The 24,976-nt window shown below is 56.0% G+C and overlaps 9 protein-coding genes across 9 annotated transcripts; 5 read left to right on the top strand and 4 right to left on the bottom strand.

Annotated features, from left to right (window-relative positions):
• Positions 1-1,260: 1,260 nt before the first annotated feature.
• LTHEOB_3546 (uncharacterized protein) lies at positions 1,261-1,957 on the bottom strand (the record flags this gene model as incomplete). The annotated part of the gene is made up of 3 exons (XM_035512481.1): positions 1,261-1,341; positions 1,566-1,671; positions 1,815-1,957. The coding sequence occupies 3 exons, from the start codon at positions 1,955-1,957 to the stop codon at positions 1,261-1,263; spliced, it is 330 nt and encodes a 109-aa protein (XP_035362634.1).
• Positions 1,958-2,620: 663 nt separating this feature from the next.
• Positions 2,621-3,785, bottom strand: LTHEOB_3545 (Peroxisomal carrier; the record flags this gene model as incomplete). The annotated part of the gene is made up of 3 exons (XM_035512480.1): positions 2,621-3,015; positions 3,069-3,622; positions 3,682-3,785. The coding sequence occupies 3 exons, from the start codon at positions 3,783-3,785 to the stop codon at positions 2,621-2,623; spliced, it is 1,053 nt and encodes a 350-aa protein (XP_035362633.1).
• A 759-nt stretch (positions 3,786-4,544) lies between these two features.
• LTHEOB_3544 (Calpain-like protease ory) lies at positions 4,545-7,340 on the top strand (the record flags this gene model as incomplete). The annotated part of the gene is made up of 1 exon (XM_035512479.1): positions 4,545-7,340. One exon carries the CDS (start codon positions 4,545-4,547, stop codon positions 7,338-7,340), a length of 2,796 nt encoding a protein of 931 aa, XP_035362632.1.
• Positions 7,341-8,217: 877 nt separating this feature from the next.
• LTHEOB_3543 (Oxysterol binding protein) lies at positions 8,218-10,189 on the top strand (the record flags this gene model as incomplete). Its single annotated transcript, XM_035512478.1, has 8 exons — positions 8,218-8,363; positions 8,569-8,645; positions 8,778-8,817; positions 8,873-8,942; positions 8,997-9,056; positions 9,114-9,459; positions 9,513-9,778; positions 9,839-10,189. The coding sequence occupies 8 exons, from the start codon at positions 8,218-8,220 to the stop codon at positions 10,187-10,189; spliced, it is 1,356 nt and encodes a 451-aa protein (XP_035362631.1).
• Positions 10,190-12,282: 2,093 nt separating this feature from the next.
• On the bottom strand, positions 12,283-14,989 carry LTHEOB_3542 (Rna-binding protein; the record flags this gene model as incomplete). Its single annotated transcript, XM_035512477.1, has 4 exons — positions 12,283-12,974; positions 13,027-13,692; positions 13,741-13,920; positions 13,972-14,989. The coding sequence occupies 4 exons, from the start codon at positions 14,987-14,989 to the stop codon at positions 12,283-12,285; spliced, it is 2,556 nt and encodes an 851-aa protein (XP_035362630.1).
• A 443-nt stretch (positions 14,990-15,432) lies between these two features.
• On the top strand, positions 15,433-16,177 carry LTHEOB_3541 (Peptidyl-tRNA hydrolase domain-containing protein; the record flags this gene model as incomplete). Its single annotated transcript, XM_035512476.1, has 3 exons — positions 15,433-15,722; positions 15,774-16,034; positions 16,087-16,177. The coding sequence occupies 3 exons, from the start codon at positions 15,433-15,435 to the stop codon at positions 16,175-16,177; spliced, it is 642 nt and encodes a 213-aa protein (XP_035362629.1).
• A 76-nt stretch (positions 16,178-16,253) lies between these two features.
• Positions 16,254-17,638, bottom strand: LTHEOB_3540 (rRNA processing protein utp6; the record flags this gene model as incomplete). Its single annotated transcript, XM_035512475.1, has 2 exons — positions 16,254-17,498; positions 17,552-17,638. 2 exons carry the CDS (start codon positions 17,636-17,638, stop codon positions 16,254-16,256), a joined length of 1,332 nt encoding a protein of 443 aa, XP_035362628.1.
• A 406-nt stretch (positions 17,639-18,044) lies between these two features.
• On the top strand, positions 18,045-21,479 carry LTHEOB_3539 (Calcofluor white hypersensitive protein; the record flags this gene model as incomplete). Its single annotated transcript, XM_035512473.1, has 11 exons — positions 18,045-18,080; positions 18,153-18,198; positions 18,248-18,278; positions 18,330-18,466; positions 18,520-18,852; positions 18,906-19,032; positions 19,123-19,155; positions 19,208-19,292; positions 19,346-19,391; positions 19,442-21,401; positions 21,467-21,479. The coding sequence occupies 11 exons, from the start codon at positions 18,045-18,047 to the stop codon at positions 21,477-21,479; spliced, it is 2,847 nt and encodes a 948-aa protein (XP_035362627.1).
• A 595-nt stretch (positions 21,480-22,074) lies between these two features.
• On the top strand, positions 22,075-24,945 carry LTHEOB_3538 (uncharacterized protein; the record flags this gene model as incomplete). The annotated part of the gene is made up of 1 exon (XM_035512472.1): positions 22,075-24,945. The coding sequence occupies one exon, from the start codon at positions 22,075-22,077 to the stop codon at positions 24,943-24,945; it is 2,871 nt and encodes a 956-aa protein (XP_035362626.1).
• Between the last annotated feature and the right edge of the window lie 31 nt (positions 24,946-24,976).

Here is a 24,976-nt window from a genome sequence, read left to right as displayed (position 1 = left end):
CACAGCAACGCTCATACCAGGACAGCTCAGCAGGCTACAATCGAGCATTGCTTGCAGTCGTCAGAGTTGGTGTTGCCGCACTGGGGCGGATCCACATGTTTGTCTTCTCAATCTATGTCTATCAGGTAGAAGGAAGGGTGTATTAGAGTTTGTGAAGATCTTCAGAAGGCCCTTGTCGCAAAGTTTTATAAAGCTTGAGGTCCTAGGATTTCAAATTTATGTTTGTTGGTTCAAGAGTCAAAGCGATTCCCTTCTTTAGTTGTGTTTGCTATGCGAAATTATCGATGCATAATAGAAAGATTTTATACGGTGTAATGATTTCGTCAGTACTTAACTCAAGCAACTAAGCAAAGAGAATATTGAATTGTAAGTTGTTCTATAGCAAGAACAATCTAACAAATTGAATTGCGGAAAATGGAAGGAAGTGGTGCAAATACAAGGAAAAAGAAAACGATGGCAGAGCAAATACCAACTGCAACACTGTCACTTTTTCACACAACGTTGAAGTCGGCGCTTACATTGCAATTGAGCAGATGAGGTCACTGAAGCCGACTATGCTACATGTATAAGCTGTAAAGGCTGAAGGGGAAGTGGAGAAGACGGTAGGAAGGTATGTACAAAGGATATAAATATGACAGCAGACTGGTGTTTGAATGAGAGATACAGCAACGCCTTGCTTCATTTGATATTGCCCTTCAACGGGCTGTAGGTAATGTCAAATCTTGTGTGCGTAAATTTTGGTAACCATGTTAATTCCGAATATAAATCACAGAGTATCGTACTATGCAATAGATGCCAATCAATCGGTTAGTAAATCTTTCGTCCGATAGTAGGTGTGTTCAACCTTCTCCCATTTAGAGGAATATTTCGTGGCGCTGTCCACTTTGTTACGTGGGTAATATTAGCAAGGCTGCTGAACGGCGTGCCTGGCAATCTTGCTGACCACGTCGTCTAGAGCGCGTGGCAGAATGTACGGAGATTCACAGCATATTTGTTACTGGATATCCGCAAAGAAGAATCGAGTCCGCTATACTTGCTACATGCCGTCACTGAATGAGCAGAGAAAAGAAGTTTGTGATATGCAAACAGAGCACATGCTGCCCGTTGCCCATCCCGCATCCATCATCACCCCCGAGACTCCTCCTGATATTGCATTCCCTTCGACTTCCCAGTCTTGCGTCCCTTGGTATCACACCTTCAATCGACCCCCGTTTGAAGTTTTGCCTCGTGCATCGGTCCTAGACCATCACGTCCGCCAGCTTATTTCTTGACCGCCTTCTCCACCTTGTCTTCCATGACCCGGACGTAGCTTTCTATCCTCTGGACGGCGGACTGCAGGGCCTACACAGCAGGAAAAAACACGCGTCAGTAAGTACTCTCGTTCTACCCGTCAATTGCCGCATTCGGACGCCTCTCTCAAGCACTCGTTCGCCCCACTGTCAAAATAGCCGAGGTATCCAACCCCCGGCCCAGCGGCTTCATTCCTCAAAGTCCACAATCGAGTACGTGTATAGCCATTGGAAGGGAGAAGAGTAAAAGAGAAAAGGGAGAGAGAGGAAACGTACGTAGATGTCCTCCTGCAGCAGCTGGTTCGCGACCTTGTACTCCTCCATGACATAGTAATACATTCCGGAGCCAGCCGCGACGGAGCCCGCGAGGAAGCCGAAGATGCTGCAACACCATTCACGTTAGCTCAAATGGCCTCACTCATGAGTCGCTTTCGTCGGCGAGCTTCGGCAGCATCGGCGGCGTCGTCGTTACAGGCGGTGGTCTGTGGCGTGTGGTGTGAGATGTAAATTTTAAAAGAGACTCACGTCGCTCTGAACGCGCCCACCGGCTTCTTCTGCGGCAGGGCACCGGCCGGCGTCTCGAGCAGGCGCGCGGAGGTCTGGAAGCTGCGGCGCGGAAGGGTGGTGCGGAGGAGGGTGGAAGCGGCGCGACGGGAGCAGAAGGCCATTGTTGCAGCTGCGGATCGGGTGCGTCGGTCGGTTGGGCTGATAATTGGCGAGCGCGGAGCTTGCGGCGGTTGGGCGGGTTGATGGGGGTGAGAGAGAGAGAGCGGATGTCTTGATTTGCCGGCGTGGAGAGGGGGGTGCCGGCCGTCGGTTTGGGGGGCACGGAGGGTTTCTTGCTAATTACGCCTAGCTGGTTGGCTGGGTGGGCACGCACAGCTCTCGCTCGGCGAGTCGTTTGGATGTGGGGATGGCAGATTGGTGGTTGCGCGCTCTGGGGATGGGGGCAAGTGCTTCGGCCGGGCGCGGTGATGATGGCATGAGCTGTCAAAGCTCCCTCCCTGCCGCGACGCGCTTGCGGTTTCGGCTACCGCTCGGATATTGCGCCCACGGACGTCATCCAGCGGGGCATAAAGTCGCGTCGCTTCGAGTCTTCCTGAAGCTTCAAACAATGTGCATGAATATACGTAAATACAGCGTATGAACATTCAGCGGTCTCAAACCATTGCCTTCCGGACGCCGGCAAACCCAATTCCCTCGGAAGAAGTGTGAACTCTCCAGTCCGAACCTTTCTAACTTCAAAAAACAGATAACTAAAATATACGGCAAAAGCCTGACCATCGCTGAAAGGGAACAAGAGGATATACATGTGCGAATGGTCGTCATAATCATTTCATAGTGACCGGAGCAACCTTCTTCACCTGCTCCGACACCTGAGGCGCCGCCTTGGCTGCCTTCTCGGCCACAATTGCAGCAGCCTTCTTCAGCTGCTCTTCGCGGATCTTCCGGACATAGCGGAAAAGAACGATGAACATCAGTTCCACGCGCTCCTTGGTCATCATCAAGAAGCCCTGCACCAGCAGACCCTTGAGAATCTGGGGACCGATACCCTTGAACAAGCCGAGCGGACCTTCGTGCTCGATAATGAAAGCCATGACTTCAATGAAAGTCTTGAAGGGCTTTCCCTGGCGCGCTGGCGGGGGCTTGGACTGAAGACCGACCTTGGCAACGATAAGTGGCTGGGTAGCGATAGTGGCCAGCGCCTTAGAAAGAGAGCCAAGCACTGGATGGCAAAATTAGCAGGAAATACCGTATGAAATCAGCAGCAGCACCCACAGAATGATTCCCAAGGCTTCAAGGTGGCCTTGCCAGGGAAAAGGCTTTCCCTTAGCCTCTGGTATGCGCCATAGGTAATGGCAGGGTTCACAACCAGGACCAAGCTAGCCTTCAGTCCTCTCCAAAGGCCGGTCCATCCATCCTCACTTGCGATGATTTCGCGACCCGTATCCAGGAGGCCCTTCCGCTCACTCTTTGACTGCGTTTGTTGTCTGGTAGTGACCACAGCGACCGGAATAGTAAACAGCTGCGCAACGGCACCAGCGACCGCCCCCAAGCTAAGCTCTACGGCCGTACTCGGAGCTTTGGGAACCTTCTGGCTCGAGAGGTATAGGGTCCGCACGATAGTGTACCAGTAGAAGTAGGCGAAGTTCGTGGAGGCGACACCAAGCAGAGAGCCAGGCATGCCAGCGTAGAGTCCGGCGAGGCCATCGTTATTCACGATTTTGGTAATGGCGTCCCAAGTCGAGGTGTAGTGCTGGTCGTCGGCGGGGTTGCTAGCGCTGTCGGCGGATTTGGTCTGCTTGACCTGGACTTGGAGACGGGTCTTGACGCTGCAATCTTGTCAGCATGTGCGCCATGGTGCCGGGTTCCGAAGTCGGGTCAAACTTACATGTCGAGCGGATAGACGAGCGCGTTCGCGACCACAGCGCCAGCAGAGCCGGCGACTGCATAGCCCCACGGAGGGAGAGGAGCGACCTTGGACTGTCCTGCCATTTTTGCGACGGCTGCGCAGCGCTATACACTTCGTAGGGAGAGGGAGAATAAAAGGGCCGGCGCGACGCGAGGACAAAGTCTCAGCTGCGACAACAACGACGGCGCGTGGATGGATACGAGGGCGAGATCAAGAGCCTAGGAAAGCATAACAGAAAAAGGGGAGAAAAGTGGAAAAGGCGGACAAATTGCAGCAGGAAAAGCGCGAGACGGTGGTGTAGGCCATGACGGCTGGTAGATCACGACGGCGGGCAGCCCGCACATGGAGCTCACGGCCGAAGAGGACCGATTTCACCTCGGCTCCTGGCAAACGGTCACGGTCCGGGTGGGACTAGCGCCATCAGATTAGATTGCGGGCCGATTCTCGCCGGCGCTCGTGCGAGTCAGCTGCGGCGAGGACTGCGCCACAAAGCCTCGAGTCAGCCGCAGCGCCTGGTTGGACCTCAACACACTCTGCTCCAGACGGCCCCTCATCCCGCCTGGCCTGATTCTGGACGTGCAGTTACTGGGTGTGGCAATGACTTAAGACCCCACATGTTGACCGCCCGTGTCGTTCTGCTCCTGCCTTCTACTACGACCACCATCGCTCCTTCTTCAGGGCGATAGGGCTGGAACCAAAAAGACCCGCGCAGGTCCGCAGGCACTTGGACCTCCCGCTTCCCTAGCCAACTGGTGTTGCTTGACGCCCAATCATGACACATTTGCCCACCGCTCCTCTCTCTGCTCCGTCTTCGTTCTTCTGACTCCGTCTTTTCTACCATCATGGCCAGCCAGCAGGCGCGCGTCTCAGCCGTCGTGGCTGAGATGGAGGCGCTTCAGTCGCGCATAGCGGCCGCCCCAACCCGTGACGAAGCTCTGGACCTCGCTATCAAAGCTGCCGAGTTGTGCATGCAGGCGCTGAAAATTGCTACTGACAAACGCCAGAAAGCAGATCTGAGCTCGCAGTGCCAAACCCTACTCACTGAAGCTGAGCGCATCAAGAAGTCGCCCGAATGGCCAGCAGCGCACCTTCCGAATATCTCATCGCTCAGTTTGGATTCCACTCCGTCACAGACTGCTAGGACCGCATCGCCCCTCAACTCGTCACCTCAGAAATACCCGAAATTGAAGCCGGAACCTATTTCCGATCGAGTCCTCCCTACGGCCGAGCAAATCCTACTGCTGAAGAGCTCCAAGATCAATGGCGCGACTTTCCCTCCGTGGAAAGACAACCCTACAGCAGCTGATTTCATCCTGAAGCCAGGCGAGCCCGCATTCGTCGACGACGCTGAACTCCGTCTTTCCTCAGCTCAGCTAGAGTCTTTCGATGGCTGGAAGCGTGCCAAGGATGCTTTGCCACCTCCAGCCTGGGCAACCAGCGGTACTGCCAAGACCGGACCCACGATGATCACGGAGAATCGTAATGACCTGGTGCAGGATGCCGCGACTGACTGCTCGGTCGTCGCCAGTCTCCTAGCCGGCACCGCCAGGGTCGAGCGTGGCAATGACAAGCTCCTTTCTAACTTCCTCTGGCCTTACGACTACGCCAATGGCGTGCCACTTCTCTCAGAGAACGGCAAGTACGTTTTTCGCATGAACTTCAACGGTTGCTGGCGGAAGGTAGTTGTAGACGATCGTTTGCCCGTGTCAAAAACTACGCGCATGCTTCACGTCCTCGATCGCCAAAACCCTTCGCTTTTGTGGCCTGCGCTTCTGGAGAAGGCCTATCTCAAGGTCCGTGGAGGATATGATTTTCCGGGCAGCTCTTCCTGCACTGACCTCTGGGCTCTTTCCGGCTGGATCCCTGAGCAGATCTACCTTCCTGAAGCTGATATTATACCCAACGAGCTGTGGGCCCGACTTTTCAACTCTTTCGGATATGGAGACATTTTGATGACCGTTGGTACTGGGAACATGAGCCGGCGGGCTGAAAAGGAGTTGGGACTTGAAAGTCAACATGATTACGCCGTACTCGACCTAAAGGAGAAAAACGGCGAAAAGAAGCTTCTTCTCAAGAATCCTTGGGCTGAAGGAACTGGATGGCGGAGTGCGCGTCGGCCATCGTATGCGACTGAGGATGATGCTCCGGGACCCTCGATCGACCCGGATGAGCAGAATCTCGCGCCAGGTACTTTCTGGATCAGTCTCGAGCAAGTCTTCCAGAACTTTGAAAATGTGTATGTGAACTGGAACCCAGCCCTGTTTAGCTACAGGCAGGATATCCATTTCCAATGGAACCTGGCTTCTTCCCGCCATGTTCCAGGCTGTTTCATCGACAATCCCCAATTCTCTCTGAAGGTCGAAGGCGGCGAGCCAGTCTGGCTTCTACTTTCTCGACACTTCAAAGATACCGAAGTCGACAGTAGGAACGGAAGCGGACCACCTCAAAGGAGTGCAACAGCAACTCCTGGTGTCAACTCTGGTGCAGACAGTGGGTACTTTTCTCGCGTGTCCCCGGAAACGAGTCAGACGAGGTCGGAATCCTCCATTCATGGTGACCTTGCTCATGGCTATATCAGCCTGTACATCTTCGATGAGGGTGGCAACCGTGTCTACACTAGCACGGATGCACTTGAGAGCGATCCATTCGTGAGCAGCCCGCAGATGCTCCTCAAATGGAAGAATCCCTCCAAGGCAACGTATACCGTGGTAGTCGAGCAGATGGAGCTCCCGGCCGACACATACACTTTCACCCTGTCCGCATTTTCTCCCAAGCGCGTGCACCTTGACCACGCCAGAGAGAAACACGCTTGCAGCTCGAAGCGGAAGTCGGCGTGGAGCAAGAGCACCAGCGGCGGCAACCTGCAAAGTCCAGAGTTCAGCAAGAACCCGCAATTCAAGCTCTATGTGACACAGGCAACGTCTCTGGCTGTGCTGCTGCAGGTACCCGACGAGGATATCAAAGCCAACGTGGTCGTTCTGCACGGCAAGGGCAAGAGGGTGCACGCTGTCAAAAACCGCGACATAGTGGTCAGCTCAGGGCTATACAAGAAACACTGCGCCTTCGCGGAGATTCAAAACTTAGACGCAGGCGTGTACACGATTGCTTGCTCTACGTTTGAGGGTGGACAGGAAGCAAGCTTTGACCTCCGGGTGGATAGCGATGTTCGTTGCGAGCTGACACCAATCCTTCAAGAAGGAGCTGGGATGGTGTCGATGCAGTTGGCGCAGGCGTGCTTCAACCCCACAGGCAACCGAATCGCAGCGCCGGTGGTACCGCGGAAGCTCGTTCGCGTGAAGATTGTTGCGAGGTTCACGCGGGCCTTTGGCACTCACGACGCTGCCGGGTTCCAGGCACGGACGCGCAGCCCACTTCGGGTAACGCTAGAGATCGGACGCGGACCAGATCGCCGGATTCTGATCTCTAGCTCGGGCGGCGAATACAGCGACGCAGAGGGTGGTGTTCGCACCGAGGAGGTGGATCTCAGGCCAGACATGCTGCTCCAGGGCGACATGTGGCTTGTCCTGGACAGGCTGAGCGGACCGACTACGGGATACTCGGAATGCTACGCGGTCGAGCTGTTTTGCGACAGCACGAACGGAGCCACGGTGGGCGTATGGCGGGGCTGGGATGCGTGATGGAGGCGGTAGTCGGCATGGTGTCGGTTATCACGGCATTGAGTGCTGACGTGCCTGCTTCCTGACGACTTGGCTGGCGCACTCAAAAGTGGATTGGGATTGCTCTGGTAGATCGACCGAGGCGAATGGGGCTATGGGCGTTTGGTGGCGTACGGGCAGATTAAACGAGCATGACAATAGGGTAGCAATAAATATAGCATTCGTGGGAAATTGGGGGCTCTACTTCAAGCTTTATGGGGCCGCTTCCTAGTTCCCGGGGTGCTGCGATCACGCAGAGGGGCAGCGGAGAAGACGGCGGACCGGTGAAAGCGCGGTGCAGGGGTAGTGGCCGCGAGCTGGAGGACAATGTGCGCGCTTGATTGGCCGCGGAGCGTCGACAGCGCCGCGTACAGCTCGCGGGAAGCGCATGGTGCGACGGGAGATAAAGGGCGCCGTCCAGGCGCGTCCGCGCGTGGCCGTACTCCTGCGACACAACCGCTGCTCCGGTCGAGTTCCAGCAGCTGCAAACGGGTTGCGCAGCATATCCCTGTTCGGCCCGCGGGCGGAGCGTGACGTCGACGACCCAAGGCCCCTCCTGGCCTGGTGCACCGCAACAGATGCACACTACTATTCGTAGCTCGCCGCTGAGAGCCGCACATCATCACAACCTCCTCGCGCATCCTCCACGAGCCTCCGCGCACCTCCCACACCTCCCTTTCTTCTCTCCTCAATCTCGCTTCCGCCGCATTTAGACGCGTCACTCTAAGGGAAACCCAACCCCCCTTCGCCCCAAAAGCCCATAGGGCCCGCTGTTTTTCCCTTTTTCCCTTTTCCCCTCTGCGACTCAACACTCCTCACGCCGCCACCGCCGTCACACATCAACACACCCCAGAACATCATGGCCTCTTCGTCCTCAGGCGTCGAGACGACGCCCGCCAGCTCCACCGAGCCCTCGCGCACCGCCACGCCCGCCTCCGCCGCCGTAGCTGAGAAGGCTCCCGATGACAGCTCCAAGCTGAAGACGTTCCTCGGCATCCTCAGAAAGTGCGTATCCGCATCATCCTCAGCCCACACAAGCACATACCACGGGGAAATATGAGGCGCAAGACGCGCTTGGGAGGGATACGATACGAGATCCTCTGGGGGGCGACGCTAAGTCCCACAGGGGAGGGGGGAGCCTCGGAGTCCATGGCACATGACCTGTCGGTCACGAAGATCAGAGAAAGCTGACTTTGATTTGCGTATCCAGGTTTATGGGTGTCTCAGACATCGCCGCTGTCCGCTTCTCGCTGCCCGCGCAGCTGTTGGAACCGACGCCGAACTTGGGTACGTGGGGCGACCCCATTTCCGCCGCTAGCAGTGCTGTTTGTTGAGGAGGAGCTATATGCGCGAGCCCAACGGAGGCCTGCAAAGATGGATAGAAAGCACAGTATGACGGGGAGTGCTGACGTCGCGCAGAGTACTGGAATTACTTGGATCGCCCCGAGACTTTCATTGCGTACGTCTAAATTCTCGGATTCGCCTTGGTGGACGGTGACTGATAAATGCGACAGGATCGGTGATTCGGAAGAGGCTCTGGGACGCATGCTTGGGACGCTTAGGTTCTGGTTTACAAAGGACTTGGTATGAAGCTGTGCGGTTGGATAATACGGCACGAGGCGCTGACAGTCGCGGAAGAAATACGTCAAGGGCAAGCCCTGCAAGCCTTACAACTCGGCCTTGGGCGAATTCTTCAGGGTGAGTAGTCTCCGTAGAGTGAGATTCTTCACGCGGAGGCGTTAACGTGGAATGCAGTGTAACTGGGAGATCGAAGACACTTCGCCACCGCTGAAGTCGGCCAAGGACAAGCCTGCGCAGAGCAGCGCCTCGAGCACCATTTCCACCGGAAAGACCGTTAAGGTCTCGTACCTTACCGAGCAGACCTCCCACCATCCTCCGGTCTCGGCCTTCTGGGTTGACTGCCCGGAGAAGGGAATCACCGCCAAGGGCTATGATCAGCTCAGCGCAAAGTTCACCGGCACCAGCATAAGAGTGACGCCTGGTGCGCACAACTTGGGCATCTTCATCACCCTGCACAAGTGGGACGATGAGCAGTACCAACTTACACACCCCGCTGCCCACTTGGGTGGCTTGTTGAGAGGTATGGATACTCAAGTTTCAAGAGCCGGTCCAGCGCTGACATTGGATGTGTAGGTTCCTTGAGTGTCACAGTCGCAGACATCTGCTACATCACCTGCCCGAAGACGAAGATAAAAGTTATCCTACACTATCTGGAGGAAGGTTGGCTGGGTAAGACTCAGAACAAGGTTGAGGGTGTCATCTTCACGTACGACCCAGAGAAGGACGACAAGACGAGGATTAGGGATGTTCCGGACAAGGATGTCCTGGCACGTATTGAGGGTTGCTGGCATGACAAGATTTACTACTCGATCGGCAGCCAGCCCGTCAGCAAGGCAGCGGTAAGTTTTGGAGTCCGTCAAGGTTTCCTCAACAACTTCTAACACGTCTATCTGCCACAGGAGAAGATACTACTCATTGACGTCGGACCGCTCTTCCCTGTGCCTAAGATCATCCCCCCCGAGGAGGCGCAACTGCCGAACGAGTCTCGCAAGTTCTGGGGTGGTGTGACCGAAGCCATCGTCACCAAGCAGTACGCGCTCGCCACGACCCGCAAGCAAGAGCTCGAGGAGCGCCAGCGCGAGAAGGCCGCGGTGCGCAAGGAGAAGGAAGCCGAATGGCAACCCCGCTTCTTCTCGAACGCGACGGATGCGAATGGCAAGCCGGATTTGACAGAGGAGGGTAGACTGGCGCTGGATGGACTGCACAAGGGCGACTACAAGCTGGAGGAAAGTAAAGAGCTGGGCGCATAGGTGCGGGGGGAGCAAGAGGAGAGGAGAGCTTTTTGACGGAACGCCTGTTCCACGACCGCTCGTACATGTTCTGGGATGGCCTCTTTTTGGGATTGCTGCGGTGCTTTTGTTATCGTTTTGGGGTTTTTGACTTTAAACTCGGGGACTATCGCACGGTTTACATACAACATCTCGGTACAGGTAGGCAGGCAGGTAGGCTTTAAACGGGGGAGGGGAAAACGGAAATCAGTGACGTTCAAAAGGAGACGTTGGGGAAACACTCGCTCCTTGTTGTGGGTTCTTGGCCTTTATTCTTTTGCTATCTTGTCTGTTTTAGTCTCTCTCTTTTCCACACTTTGAGTTCCCATTCCCTTTACAATTAGAGGTGGTGGTCGCTTTGCTTTTATTTTTGGTTCCCTTTTTTTCTTCGATACAGACATTACACTCTACACAGACAGAGGCACCGAACGCTCGCCGCGTACTCATCTGGTTTTTTACGGCGTTTGTATGGCGTATTCCCGCATATGTCTCGTTGTCATCTTGCATGTGCTCTTCTTTCTTGTCGAATGTTACTTAGCATAATGGTTTGGCATCATCCATCACTCCCTCAAAGATGTTTTTGGAGCAGGTTTGAGTTGCCATTTCGTCTCGTCTCTCTCCTATCATAACAGAAAAGGATATAAAATACGAGCGAGAAACATATGTATACGAATACCTTGCATTGATTTTTTTCCCTCTCGGTGTAGATGCAGCTTCGTAATTGCTCGAAGCGCTGTTTGCATATACGAGTCTCTCGAGCTCAGTGGTATGACCGTGCTCCACAATGGATCTTCCGCCTCGGCCGCACCGAAGCACGCCCTTCCCGACATCTCTCCTTTTTCTTCTCCTTTCTCCTCTACCCCGTCGAACATGTGTGGGGAATCTGTTCGTGTTGAGTGATTAAATTCAATAAGAGATCTCCAAAGCCACTAACAAAGCTTAGCCGCGAAAGCGAACGTCAACGCCCAAGAAAGGAAAGGAGAAAAGAAGATTTACATGTTGGTAATAAAACAAAAACCATTACCCTTTCAAATGCTACGATCAAAAGAACGCCGTGAAAAGAAAAGGAGAGATAGAAGAGAGGAGGAAGAAACGCAGATCATAGTAGTACAGGCCTCTCTTGCAACTTTTGCATTCACGCATGTAAATGATATTGATAGTCTACACATCCACTTCTGTGACCTCTCGCACAGAAGTAAGTCGTACAGTCAGAAGGGAGAAAAAGAAATTATTCAGCATAAAAGAGCAAGTTAGTGCCATTGGCGGTAGATGGAGATGGAGAAGTAAAATTGTCTTTTCAATTTTCCTTTTCTTACCTCGCTCTCGTTGCAACTTGTCCTCCTCCACATCTCTCGCTTCCACAGTGTGATATGATTTAGCTCTTCTGCTCGACCATCCTTTGAATTTCTCCATGTCCTTGAAATCTCTCCCGAGAGGTGACCGAGAGCAGAAAATAAAAACGGGCCAGAGCGATCGAGGAAAGCCCGCCGCTCCGGCACAAACAACCTTTCGTCACACATCCCACCGTCGCTTATTAACGAGAAGAAACTAAGCATATAAGAGTGCTGAAAATGAAGAACTCCCGCTTGCTCGCAGCAGATACGCCCGCTTTTATACATCGCGCACACGCTCACGAGGAAAATAAGATGACAGGAGAAAGAAGGAAGAAACCAAAGAGGAAAAAAGAAAAGAGTAAAAAGCCATGCCACAACCGTCATTCATTCAGCGAAGAAAGACATGAAAACCCATCCCGGCTCGAACACTAGTAATCACAGTAGAACCGTCCCAAGTAGCTAAAATCCACCAGAAGAAGAAAAAGAACACCGCTGGCCCTTCCATCTAACAAGGAAAACCCCCCAAGGACAAAAAAGAAGAGGAAAAAAAAGAGCATCTCAATATCGGCCCTTCCTATATTTACCAAAGGGAAGAAGTGAAAGAAAAGGATAAAAGAAAAAAGCAATTTCCCATCCGTTCGCTAATGTATTATCAAGGAATCATGGAGAATATTTTCTTCTTAGTGTATGTACAAAAGCAGCCCCTTTTGTTTCTTTTCGATTTTTTTCATTTCTTGTTCATCAGCGCCTGTACTTCGCCAACTGCGCCATGATTTCCTGCATATCTCCCGCGGGAGGCGGCACTGCGCCGGGCTGCAGTTGCTGGTGATTAGGAATCTGCTGCTGGTGCTGGTGCGGCGGTGGTTGCTGCTGTCCCTGCGGTATGAGCCCGGCAAGGGCCGGGTTGCCCTGCAGAGAAGCGAAGGGGCTGACGGGGCCGCCACCGGGAGCGCCGGGATGCTGCTGCCATGCTTGTTGCTGCGGAGGATATGCTGTCGGCGGCGGCTGCTGCTGCGGCGCAACGGCGGTAGGCGGGCCGGAAGCGGCGCCGCTGAGCAGACGGGCGAGGTCGGGCGTCATGCCGGTCGAACCGGGAGTGAGGACGGCGGTTGGGAGGGGCTGTTGCTGCTGCTGGGGGGCGGCGGGGGGCTGCTGCTGTTGGATGCCTGCAAGCAGCTTCTGGAGGCCGTTGGAGTCGAGATTGGTGATGAGGCTGGAGAGATCCGGGCCAGCGCCAGGAGGCGCGGTTTGTGGTGCGACGGGCTGGGTCGGCATGCCGTATGAGGCTGCAGGTGGTGGGACGGGTGGCATGCCGTACTGTGGAGGAGGCATGCCGTAGGCTGCAGGGTAGGTCGGTGTAGGAGGCGGCATGCTTTGCTCTTTGGCGCGGCGGATGAGTTGGGCGCAGACGGGCACATCGAGATTGTCATATTCTGTAGAGTTGTTAGGACTTGACAGGTTTGAGTTAGCTTCTGCAGGGCTCACCTTCGAACGTGACATTGGACTGGCCAGCACTCCGGTTGAAGACCTGCAAAGGGATTTTTCCCGTCTGCTGGCTAAGGCGTGTTATGCGTGAAACAGCATGGACGCCTTCAAGGATCTGGCGCCGAACTACTGCTGCTTCATCCAGACGTGGGCTCAAGAGGAGAACGTCAGCGCGAACGCCCGCTTCCTGGAAACTCCGCTCAACCCAGGCAATGAAGTTCCTGTCCACTTCGCCAGGCTGTAAGACGAGAATTTGCACATCCGGCACATCACGAGGATGCCTTCGAGGAAGTGTCAGGTCGTCATCGGGGTCACGGCGGGGGGTGGGGCTTCTGTATCTCCCACTGCGGCCATAAGGTGATCTTGATCTGCTTCTCCTACGGCCATCATAGCGGTCACGGCTCCGGTCACGACCACCCCGGCGGTAACCACGTGGCGAAGGTGATCTTCCTGGGCGGTAGTCGTCTCTGCTCCTCCGGAACTCATCTCTGCGAGGTGAACCGCTGCTTGCGCCTGTGTACCTGTCTACATTCCTCGGGGCAGTGGTGGTGCCGCCGCGGGTGTAGTCAGGGGATCGAGACCTACGCCGGGCACCGTTGCGGTCATTACGTTGGGTCTTGTCATCAGCGTTCCGAGTGTTTCTTTGCGGCTTGGAGATCTCCAGGTCTTGGGCGCGTTAGCATCAGCACAAACGGCAGGGGTTGGCGGACTCACGCATTTTCCGGCCACGCACGACTTGACCCTGCTCTGATTGGAGTGCCCGCAAGCAGGCGCCGGCATCCAAAAACTGAACAAACCCGTATGCCTGTTTGATGGAAATCTGGGCGAGCTTGCCATGGCGGTGGAAGATGTGGAAGAGGTCGCGCTTGGTCACTTTCTCGGTTGGTAGGTTGCCTGCACGGTCAGGTCCTGCACCGTCCTTCACTGCTGGTCTGGAAAACCCACCAATAAACAGGCGCGAGTTGGGGGGGAACTTGTCCCATTGGCCTTCGGTCACGTAAACTCTTTCATCCTGCAGGAATTCGTCGTACAGCTTCTGCACGTCAGGGCCCCACGGCACGTCGCTGTCATCGACCTGGTCGCGGTCTGAGCGGCGGTCGAGCGAGTCGCGCTGGCGGTAGCTGGGGGTTGCTGGGCTGGCGGTGCGCTGGGACATGGCCGAGACAGGGGTTTGCTGGTAGGCAGCCTGGGGCAGGGCCGCGCCGGCGGATCCCGGCGCCTGGCCCTGGGTCATCAAAGGCGGCAGGCCGGGCTGGGCGCGGTACGAGGCGGCGGGGTTCTTTTGGCTGTGGGGGTGATAGGAGCGAATGTCATCTCCGGGCGTGTAGTTGGGATGCGTGGCGGGCTTCTCTTGAGGCGGAGGGCGAGGAGGGAGGTTGGGATTGCCGGGCAGCGCAGAGGTCTGGACTGGCGGAGCAGGCACTTGAGATGGGTTGGCTTGCGCCTGAGCATTCTGGTCGGCAGGAGCAGAGGCATTGGCTAGGTTATCCAGCAAGGCCTGGAAGTCAACGCCGCCGTCATTGCCGTTGGGCGGTGCATAGGGCTGGCTGGTGTAGGGCGGCTGGGCAGCGTCACTGGGCGCATCAGCGGGGACGGAGCTCGAATCTGCGAAGTTCTGGATTTTTGAGGTATCCTGATTATCCGCGCCCTCTCCATCCTCAAACGCCAGCGACCGCGCGTACTCGTCGTCCTGCTGCGGCGGCGGCTCGCGCGGCGGCTCTGCAGCGGGCTGGTCGGCGTACAGCGAGTCGGCCGACGAGTGTGTGCTCTGCTTGTCTTGCTGGTCTTGCTGGGCGTCATCGGGCGGGTAGTGGGTCGCCGTGTCATTGAAGACGGGATCCATCTGCTTCTCAAGCACGGGTATGTTGGCGGGCGCGGGATAATGAATGGGCTTCGGTGAGACGGGCGTCAGCGTCTGGCCGCGAAATTCCTCAGGCTCTACTGGCGGGCTTCTGGTCGTCATCTAGGCAGAGCTACGCTTAGCGGGCCACCGCGGAGGGGATGCAGGCCACGCTTCAACTCAAAGCATACGTGGAGAGCGGGCTGGCTGGCTGCGGGCGGTCGCGGGCGCGAGAGGCAACACTGGCGGCGCTACGGTCAGACGCTGGGCTGAGGGCACGACGCTGAGGCAGAGGCCGGGGGCACGAGGGCGGTGTCTGTTGCGGCGGGCGGCCGTTCAGAGGAGTGGGCTGAGCTGCAGAGGGGGTGAGGCGGTAGTCTGGCGGGGAGAATGAGAAAGCAAAAGAACCTATCGCTCCCGGGAGCGAGTTCGGCCGGACAGCTCGGCCCGCGGCGACGCCCGCGCTCGAGCCTGAGGCCGCAACCAGCGTCTGCGGCTCTGACGTGCGCAGCCTCGACTCCCAAACGCAGCAGCAGTCATCCCGCCGTTTGCTACCCCAACACACCATGGCCTACGTGCGTGGCCCCGCTCTCCGCTTCCTGCGCCGCCCAGCCCTGCGCCCCACCCGCGCGCTGATTGCGGCGGCAGCAACAGCGGCACCAATGCGGCGCCCCGTGCTGCAGATTCTGCACGCACGCTTGCTGGCCTCTCGCCGCACAGCCGCTGCGGCGTCTGAAGAAGATCTGGCCGCTGCCCGCAAATGGCTGCAGAAGCTGGATTCCGAGACCATCCCCCCAAGCATAGGCGATGTCTCGTTCAGCAGGTCCTCAGGGCCCGGCGGCCAAAACGTGAACAAGTACCGAAGTCTTGGCTTTTCCTATCTAGGCAACTACTGACACCCCTCCAGAGTCAGCTCCAAGGCCACTCTGCGCGTTCCTCTCGACGCCCTGCTGCCATTGCTGCCGGCCGTCCTCCACCAAGAGATACGTTCCTCCCGCTACTTTGCCGCCAACTCTCATGCCCTAGTCATCCAGTCAGATGACAGTAGAAAGCAGACTGACAACGTCCATGCCTGCTATCGAAAACTCCACCAATTGATTGTGGACGCGGGTAAAAGCGCCGTGCCCGGCGAGACGTCAGAAGAGCAGAAAGAGCGGGTCCGAAAACTGTACGTGCTTTCTTCGCCTTCTACTCCTGGCTGATGCTGATGCTTCGTCCAGAGAAAAAGCAAGTAATGAAGCCAGGCTCAAGACGAAGAAGTTCAACAGCGGCAAAAAGAGTGCGCGGAAGGGAGGTAGTCCTGATTATTGAGGTACTCGCGCATCATCTGACTACTGCGCTCCAAGCCCATGGCGTGAATATCATGCGGATCATATGGGGGACATTCTCACACAGCCAATGATGCCTGAGCCTGAAGCAGGCGTTCGCTGCCAGGCCACTGTCTCGACCAGCATTCCACGAGAGTGCGCGCGTCTTCTGTTCGGTTTGCTTGCTGCAACGCAGCGACGGCACCGGCCAGCTGGTCTTCGCTCTGCAAAGAGCGGACATACTGGCGAAGGGAGGCGGACAGAACCTTGCGCAGTCCGTCATCCAGGTCTTCCGCTTGTAGGATAGGTAGAATCCACATGATAGCCTGCTCAGCCAGCTGATGCTTCGTCTGTTGGGACTGCTGCAGAGATGCCTTGATGCTCTGGAGGCATTTGCCAAGCGCGCTCGGGAACTCTGGGGAGGTTGTTTCCAGGCCGAACAAAGGTAGCTTGAAGTTGCAAATCTGGGTTGACAGGGCAGTCGGATTCCTCTTGTTTAGTGTGTCCACAATGTACTGAAGTAGAGTCTTGGTGCATGGCGTTTTGTTGAATTCTGCGAACATGTCGAAGAATTGTTCGGCCAGCTTGGGATCGTTCTGGAACTGCTTCATCGCCTCATCAAAGATGGCCCGCGGGATGGCACCCTGGAGGACGGGCGTATTGGCAAGGTTTTGCAAGGCCACCTCGTCGACACCATCATCCTTGGCCAAGCTGGGGTTGATGTCCTCCGCTGTGATGTCGGGCAGTGCGATCATATCTGCGTCTGGGTCCTCGGCAGCGTCCTCTTTTTTCTTCCGCTCTTGGTCAAGTCCCAAGATCTGTCTCCGAGCGGCAATCTTTGCGACGTAAATCATCTCCAGCTTCGCATACTCCAACCAAAGCTGCCTGGAGTTCTTGCAGAACCTCAATCCACGCTGCATGTATGCTCTTGCGCTCGTCATGTCGGCATCGGCGTCCAAGGCGGTGCGAGCACCCCACACCCACAGATCTGGCTTTGTCGGGTGCATGCGAAGCACGGATGTGAGGACCTCCTTCATCTTTTTGCCAGTGGATTTCTGCGAGCGCAGGTAGCTGAGGTACTGGAACCAGAGAGCGATATCGCCGTGAAACTTTCTTGTAGCGCGATCCAGGATGAACATGATACGGCGCTGGCCGCTGTGACCGCCTGCCTTCACTCCCATGCGCTTCGCTCTCTTCTTCCGTAGGGACTCCAGGTTCATCTCGTACTCGGCGTAGCGTGCAAAATCGGAAGGTGAAGCGGTTCCGCGGCCGTTGACAATGTGCTCGAATTCGCTCCTCTTCTTCGCAATGGCGGTGATTTCATCCTGCGCCATGTTAGCGGACAGCGCGCAGGCAAGCACCGGGCGGCCGCACTTACCCTGGAGAACAGCTCCTTCCGTTCCAGCTCGTGCAGCTCAGGAACAGACTGTTCGAGGTAGAATCGCGCTTTGTCGGCACCCGACATTTTGCGTGCCTTTTCTCGATTTCGGGACGACCTAGGGCGGTGTGTGGTCAAGCTGTGCTGCGCTGGCTAGCTGCTGATGGAGATGCGGCGATGGATGCGGGATTGACGACTGGAACTTTTTTGAGCACGGGCCACCAAGCCGCTTAACGAAGAAGGCGGGCGGAAGACGCGGATCCTTGTTTGCCGGCGCGCGCGTCGACCGAGAGCCGACGGCCTTACGCCCTGCTCCCGCATGCTCCATTGCCTCGCAGCCTCAGGAGACCTTTTGACAATCCACCTCACTACGGCCGTTGGCGCTCTATACGGTCTCCAGCGGACCTCATCCATTGTATTCCCCACGCTCTTTTGCCCTCGCCTCCCTCCTTCGCTTTGCACCTTGCATCGGATGGCCAGCTGTTAAGAAGCTATGGCGAAGTACAAGGACGGCGAAACCGTCGCAGCCGTAAGCCCCCGCCATTTCGACCCACGATGCTAAATTACGCGTCGCCAGTGCTGACTCTACATTGCCACTTAGTTCAATGGCAAGTGGGTGTCATGGACACACACTGTCGTCGCTTATGGTATGCTTGCTATTGCTCTCGTACCGACAAGCTCTAACCCGGCACTCAGCGGCGTTTCTGGGAGCTCTAATTGTTGGAATGTAAGAGGAGCCCTTCAAAGCGCCGACCAAAGGCTGACCCATGGTGCACAGCTCTCTCCATTACCAGAAGATCGTGCAGAATGAGCATTACGGCTACCCGCAGGAATGGTTTCCGTCCGTCTCCGCCACCATTGGCGACCGCTACCCCGAGCGCAGCGTTTTCCAAGTCTTCATTGCCTTGACTGCTGGTATGATACTACAAGTGTGGTGTGTCTGCGGCGGCGCTAAGACTCCCAAACAGGCCCGAGGTTTGCGCTGGTCGGGCTTTGGTACGTCCTTACGGCAAAGCCCAACTCGACATTGCCCAAGTTCATTGCCGGTGTTGGAATTTTCCGCACTTTGACCTGCGGTGGTTGGACCTACATCACATCCACCGACGATCATGACTGGCATGATATCTTCATGATTTCGTACCTGGTTGCGACCATCCCATGGACGTACGGCTGCTATGTCCTCAGCCCGCCGAACGTGAAGGCCATCAAATACCGCAAGATATTCGCAACAAGCTTCTTTGCGACTATCGTGCCCTTGGTTTACTTCTTCATTCAGCACAAGGTTCACAAGAAGGCTGGAGGTAAGTCGTGGTGTGCTAGAGTCGGCTATGCGTCAGCTAATCTCTATTTGAAGCTTACACCATTTACGCGTTCTTTGAGTGGAGTCTTGTCCTTCTTGATGTTGCTTTCGATGCCGTCACCGTCTTCGACTTCTCTGGATTCGAGATCGTTGTCAAGGACCTCAGAGGTGTTAGCAGAGGGTATGTTTCAAGGCTTCCGAAGTAGATAGCTTCTAGGCAGGCGAAAACTAGTCTTTGCAAAGCCCAGCTCTGATAATTTTCCTTTTGCAGAAACTCTCAAGCCGAACGCCTCGCGGAAAAGGAGTATGTTACGCCCCGTGTCTACGGCGAAATTCAAGCAGGCTAAGCAGTGCAGGAAAAACCGCGAGATTGCCGATCTCTACGCCGCCGGCTTCCACTGGCCTGCTTTCTTTGATGCCGCTGCAGATGTCTACAATGGCGTAAGTCTTTTCAATTATGCCAAATAAAGTTAGCATGACTAATCCTTGAGCAGTTCGTTTTCTGGACGATGCTGACCTCTCTGGGACTTCTCGTGTGGTGTAAGTCTTCCGCTACTACGTGTAGCTTGAATCACCGCTGACTGCAGCAGACTTCCCGCTTTGGTACATGGGCATTTCTGGCTACGAGGTCATAGTTATGTGTACCGTGTCTCCCTTCCTGCTCGGCATCCGCCCGCTTCGGTCGCTGGTTATCCGGAACATTCGCATCACGCACCTCCTTTCTCTTTCTGGACTCCTTTCTTACTTGATCACGGCACCAGACAAGCGCTTGTTTGCTGTTGGCTTTGGTCTTTGGATGTCCTGCCTTTCTTGGGCGGCCACCTTCTATGCGGAACGTTCTCAGCCCCATCGCCTGGAAGCCCGTGTTTCGGCTTTTGCGCTCGGTCTCCTCATGTCCAGCGTTGCCAAGTTCGCCTTCTGGACCAACAATCCCATCTGGCCTATTATGCATGCGCCCAACGGTGGCTGGAACAAGCTTGGAATTGCTCTGGCCATTTTGGCCATTTTCCGTTCCACCCGGTTTACGGCCAGCGGCGGCGCGGACATCCCGGCTCCTGGCCCTCAGAAAGGATCGCCTGCCTTGGCGGGTCTCGGTCTTGCCGGTCTCTTCTTTGCTATGCACTCTCTGCTTTCGGACACGAGCACCATGATCCTCTGGGTTTGGGAGGGCTACCCCGTCCGCGGGCCGCTCTCTGTTCCTCACGGTGCCTACACTCTCTTTGCCATGGGAGCTGGCCTCACAGTTGGCCTTTTCTACCCAAGGCTTGCCGGAAGCTGGGCTTTCTACGGCATTGGTGCTGTCGGCGCCGCTGTATTGACCGGCAATGGTAACTGGTTTGGATACTATGGTGCTCTCACTCTGGCGGCGTATATCATGGCCGTCGCACCGGTTCTGATCTCTTCTGCGGCCCGCCACAACCCAGCACCCACCTTCGGTCTGGGCTTCCTCATTTACAACATCCTGGTCCTTGCCCATGTTTGGGTTGTTGCATACGCCTTCGTCCCGGGAGGTCCTCTGATGCGTGAGCACACGGACTGGGTCATGACTGCAACAATGCTGTGCATTGGCGCTGGTGTGTTTGCTGCTGTTGGCACTCCTAGCGGTGCCGCTAGCGCCAAGGCTCGCAAGCCGGCAAGCCCGACTTCCCGCAAGACGCGCTCGTACTACCTGTATGTGCTGCTCGTCCTTGAGGCTCTCGGTGCTTCCATCGCATACCTGCGTTTCCCGTCATATGACTACACTCCTTACCACAAAAATGACAAGGTCATTACTGCTGGTATTTGGACGATCCATTTCACTCTCGACAACGACATGTGGTCGTCAGAGCGCCGCATGCGTGATCTGATCAAGGAGATGGAAGTCGACGTCATTGGTCTGCTCGAGAGCGACACGGAGCGCATCATCATGGGCAATCGCGACACGACCCAGTACCTGGCCGAAGACCTTGGAATGTACGTCGACTATGGCCCAGGCCCCAACAAGCACACCTGGGGCGCGGCGCTGTTGTCCAAGTTCCCCATCCTTAACTCGACGCACCACCTGCTGCCGTCGCCTGTTGGTGAGTTGGCTCCAGCCATCCACGCCACGCTTGACTGCTACGGCGAGCTGGTCGATGTCTTCGTCTTCCACTCGGGCCAAGAAGAGGATCCAGAGGATCGCAGACTCCAGTCCGAGTACCTGTCCAACCTCATGGGCTCGTCACCCCGTCCCAGCATTCTGCTCAGTTACCTTGTCACCAAGCCCAAAGAAGGCAATTACAACACGTATGTCAGCGACATCAGTGGCATGCGCGACATTGACCCGAGCGATTGGGACCGTTGGTGCGAGTACATCCTTTACAAGAAGCTCAGGCGTACCGGTTATGCCAGAGTTAGCAGGAGCACCATCACCGACACTGAGCTCCAGGTTGGTAAGTTTGTCGTTGGCCAGCCGGAGGGCTCAGACGAGCTCATCCACGAGAACGATGTTCCGTACGGCCTGCGCTTCCCGACGCTGTTCAGAGGCGAGGGCGTCAGAGGCCATCACTACCACGTGTTTAACGAGCCTAGGTATGTTCCAAGAGGACCCCAACTACACATAGCGAGCTGTGCAAGTTGCTGACTTTTTTCAATAGATATTATGCCTAGATGGTGGCTCTCGTCCCGAAAGCATGAGGGGCCCACGGCTGGCGTTGGAGGTAGATGCGCAAGAAATGCGTGCGTGCTGTACAGTGACGGACTTTGATTATTTCTGAGTTAGGGAACGTCCATACAGCCTTTCACATCGAATTCAACAATCATCTTTTCTTCGGCGTGTCATGTCTATGATACTGTGTTTTCAGTTTGAGAATTTCTTATGTTGACTAGATTAACAGCTACAGCTTGAGAGCTCTGAAGCGATGCACATTTATTGGTCTAAGTGTCCTGGGGCTTCTTCAGGGTCCAAGGTAATCGATCTCGGCTCTGCGGAGTTGGTCCCTGAAAATGTCTATTCTGTACCATCAAAGGGTAACTATGTGCAGTTCAAAGTCGAACTACGCTCAAACAGAACCATGGCACTGCAAGAAATTTGGAAAAGTTCTACGGCAATCAGGCAGCGCACTGCTATGGGCTTTGGTTAAAACTGCACAGTTGGATTTAAAGCCCGTCATTTCCTAGCATCTTCCGACATCCTCAGCACTTTCCAACCTCCCCTCAGCACACAAAGGCTCCTCCTAGAAGCACTCTCGAGACAATCCTCAATATGCGCTTATTCAAGATAGAGACCATGGCCTTGGCCATATCAGCCGCTTCCGCCATTCCAGTCAACATTAACACAGGTCCTGAAAGTATGTCCTCTGTCGATGTTGTGACGGTGGTGGAGACAGTGATGGAAGTGGTACACGAGGCACCGACGAACTCTCCGGCTGAGCCCACACCCTCTGACGATGTTGTGACGGTGGTGGAGACGGTTACTGTGGTTCCCGAGGCACCGGAAAGCTCTTTGGCTGAGCCTACACCTTCCGTCCATGTCGTGACGGTGGTGGAGACAGTGATGGAAGGAATGACCGAGGCACAACCGACGAGCATCCCATTTTCACGGCCTGTCGCTACCATCGTAAAGTCCGACTCCGAGTCGCCCGATCCCTTCCGGTTCCTCGCTTTCTTCCAGGCAGTCCACGAAGTGCGTCGGCTCCCGAAAGAATTAAGAGCTAGGCTTCAGGCATCGGGCAATCAGCGCGTGGAAACGTACCCGGTCCCTGCGGGCGCCATGAATTGGACGTACCACGACGTTCTGGGCAACGATTACGCCGCCGCCTCCGCCGCACAGCAGCATCCGACCGAAGACTTCGGCAGCAACGCACACAACCTCGGTCTAGGATTGGGCCTGGGTCTCGGTCTCCCCGTCGTGGGGGGCAGCAGCATAGCCTTTGTCAACGCCATCAGGACGTCTGAGATAGCGGGGACCGACGTCATAGAAGAGGTCGGCAGCACGGGACTGGGGGACCTCGTGCAGGCCGACCTGGACATGCAGGCGGCGTCCGAGTTCGGCTACCCGGCGGATTTCAACCCGGAATCCGTATCCAGCTGGCTGGACGCGATCCCGGAGGACTGGGCGCCACCGCACGAGGTTATGACGCCATTCTCGGACGCGGTGGAACCAGCCTCGGAGATATCCTCGCTCGATCTGGGTCTGGATGGTGCTATGGAACAGGTTGAGGCGAGAGCTTTGAGCTCCTTCTCCCACGCGGCAGAGAACATGGAGAAATTCGGCATCACGAATCCCAACCCCATAAGCCTCATGTCGGAGGCTGAAGGAGTGGAGTCGCTCGCGTCGCAGGAACTCCCGCAAATGATCACAGATGCCTCGTACTACATGGACGGCGCCTGGCCGTATGTGGCGCAAAGAATGGAGAGGATAGCGGAAATAGCGACGAAGCGCGGCATCCAGGTTTCGGCCGACACTATCAAAGCGCTCGACGAGGTCGTCACGGTCGGCTCGCGCGGTCTGGCACGGAGTGTCATGGAAGGAACTTATTCGCGTGAATTGGTCGGGTGGAACGCAAAGGCTGCTCAGGGACTCATCATCGAGCCTGACCAGGCGTCTGAGTGGCGCTACCGAGTCGAACGCGAACGCCCGAAGGTGCAAAGATTCGTCGAGGAGACGTACAAAGCGGTGCGAGACATTCTGAACGACAATCCCGTCGACCTGACTTTGGCGCGTAAGCTGGCTTATAAGATTGCTCGGACCCGAGTGCCGGATGCTCCTGTTGGCACGGGTAGCACGGCTGAGAGCCTGCTGGACGTCATTAGCAAGCTTGCGCAGCCGACCTTGACGGTGGCGAACGAACCCTTCAAGTGGGGCGGCGAAGCCGAGTATTTTGACCACTGGGGAAAGAAATTAAACGACGGCCGTACGCCCGAGCGCTGGATGAGGTTCGCCATGAAGCCATACAGATCGATAGACGAGGGGGACCCGGATCCCGATCAATGGATCCTTCATCCGAAACTGGAAGAAGATCTCTTGAGATTGCAGAGAAAGCAGTTGAGAAAAGAAGAGAAGGCATGTCGTAAACTCCAACAGGATCAGCCACCTGTCGAGCCGCCTGTCGAACCTCCTGTGGAGCCTCCTGTCCAGCCGCCTGCCCCGCCAACCCCATCTTGCAACCCCATAAAGCAGGCATTTAGGAAGTTCAGGCAGGTGATGCGAAAGCTTTCCAACAAGATCAAGGGTAAGAAGCCGAAGGTGGACAAGGGCAAGCAGCGAGCCACTGAGCCTCCGCAGAACCCACAGCCTCCACAGGAAACACAGCCTCCGCAGGAAACGCAACCTCCGCAGCAAAGTCAGATTCCACAAGAAACTCAGCTTCCTCAGCCTCTACCAGAAACGCAGCCTCCACAGAACACACAACCTGTACAGACCACACAACCTCCGCGGGAAACGCAGCCTCCACAGAGCACACAACCTCCACCCACAACTGCTCCTCCTCCTATTACCACAGCGCCAAAGAATACTCCTGTTATTGTCCCTCCTGCAACTCGATCGAGCGACTCCACAACCACCCCTACTCGCTCTGTAGTAACAGTGACAGTACCAGCATCCACCACTCGCTCCGTAGTAACAGTAACAAGACCGGCATCCACCACCCATGAAGCTCCCAGGCCGACCTATGTGCCCCCACCACCACCTCCTCCTCCCCCTCCTCCACCACCCAGACCTCCCGTACCAGCTGGCCCACGCCCGAAGTTGACGAAGGCCGCAGATTACATGTTCATCGACAACTGGTGCTACAGCGGCGGAGGCAGCTCTTCCATGCCGCGCGCAACGATGCTCGAGGTGGCCGACGCGTACTGCAAGATGGCGGCAGGCGTCTCGCTGCAGCCGGGCACCGGCTACGAGCTCTCGGAAGCGCGCCCGGTCGTGCGCATCGACAACCCGTCCTCCAGCAGCGGCGGCGGCGCCGGCGGCGCGTACACCATCGACGAGGGGAGCTGCAAGTCGTGGATGCGGCAGGCCATCGACCAGTGCGAGCCAGGTAATATGAGCCAGAAACCTGGTGGTTGGGTCAAGGACGGCGAGGTCGTGTTCAGGGTTGATCCTGACCCTAGCAATACGGGAGGTTTCTTTCGCTAATCTCCCGCAACATGCTTAATTGCTTTACTGT

Source organism: Lasiodiplodia theobromae (genome assembly GCF_012971845.1).
Source record: "Lasiodiplodia theobromae strain AM2As chromosome Unknown scaffold_9, whole genome shotgun sequence".
NCBI lineage: Eukaryota > Fungi > Ascomycota > Dothideomycetes > Botryosphaeriales > Botryosphaeriaceae > Lasiodiplodia > Lasiodiplodia theobromae.
The sequence above is the reverse complement of the archived record's forward strand: the minus strand, read 5'-3'. Positions and strand labels throughout refer to the sequence as shown.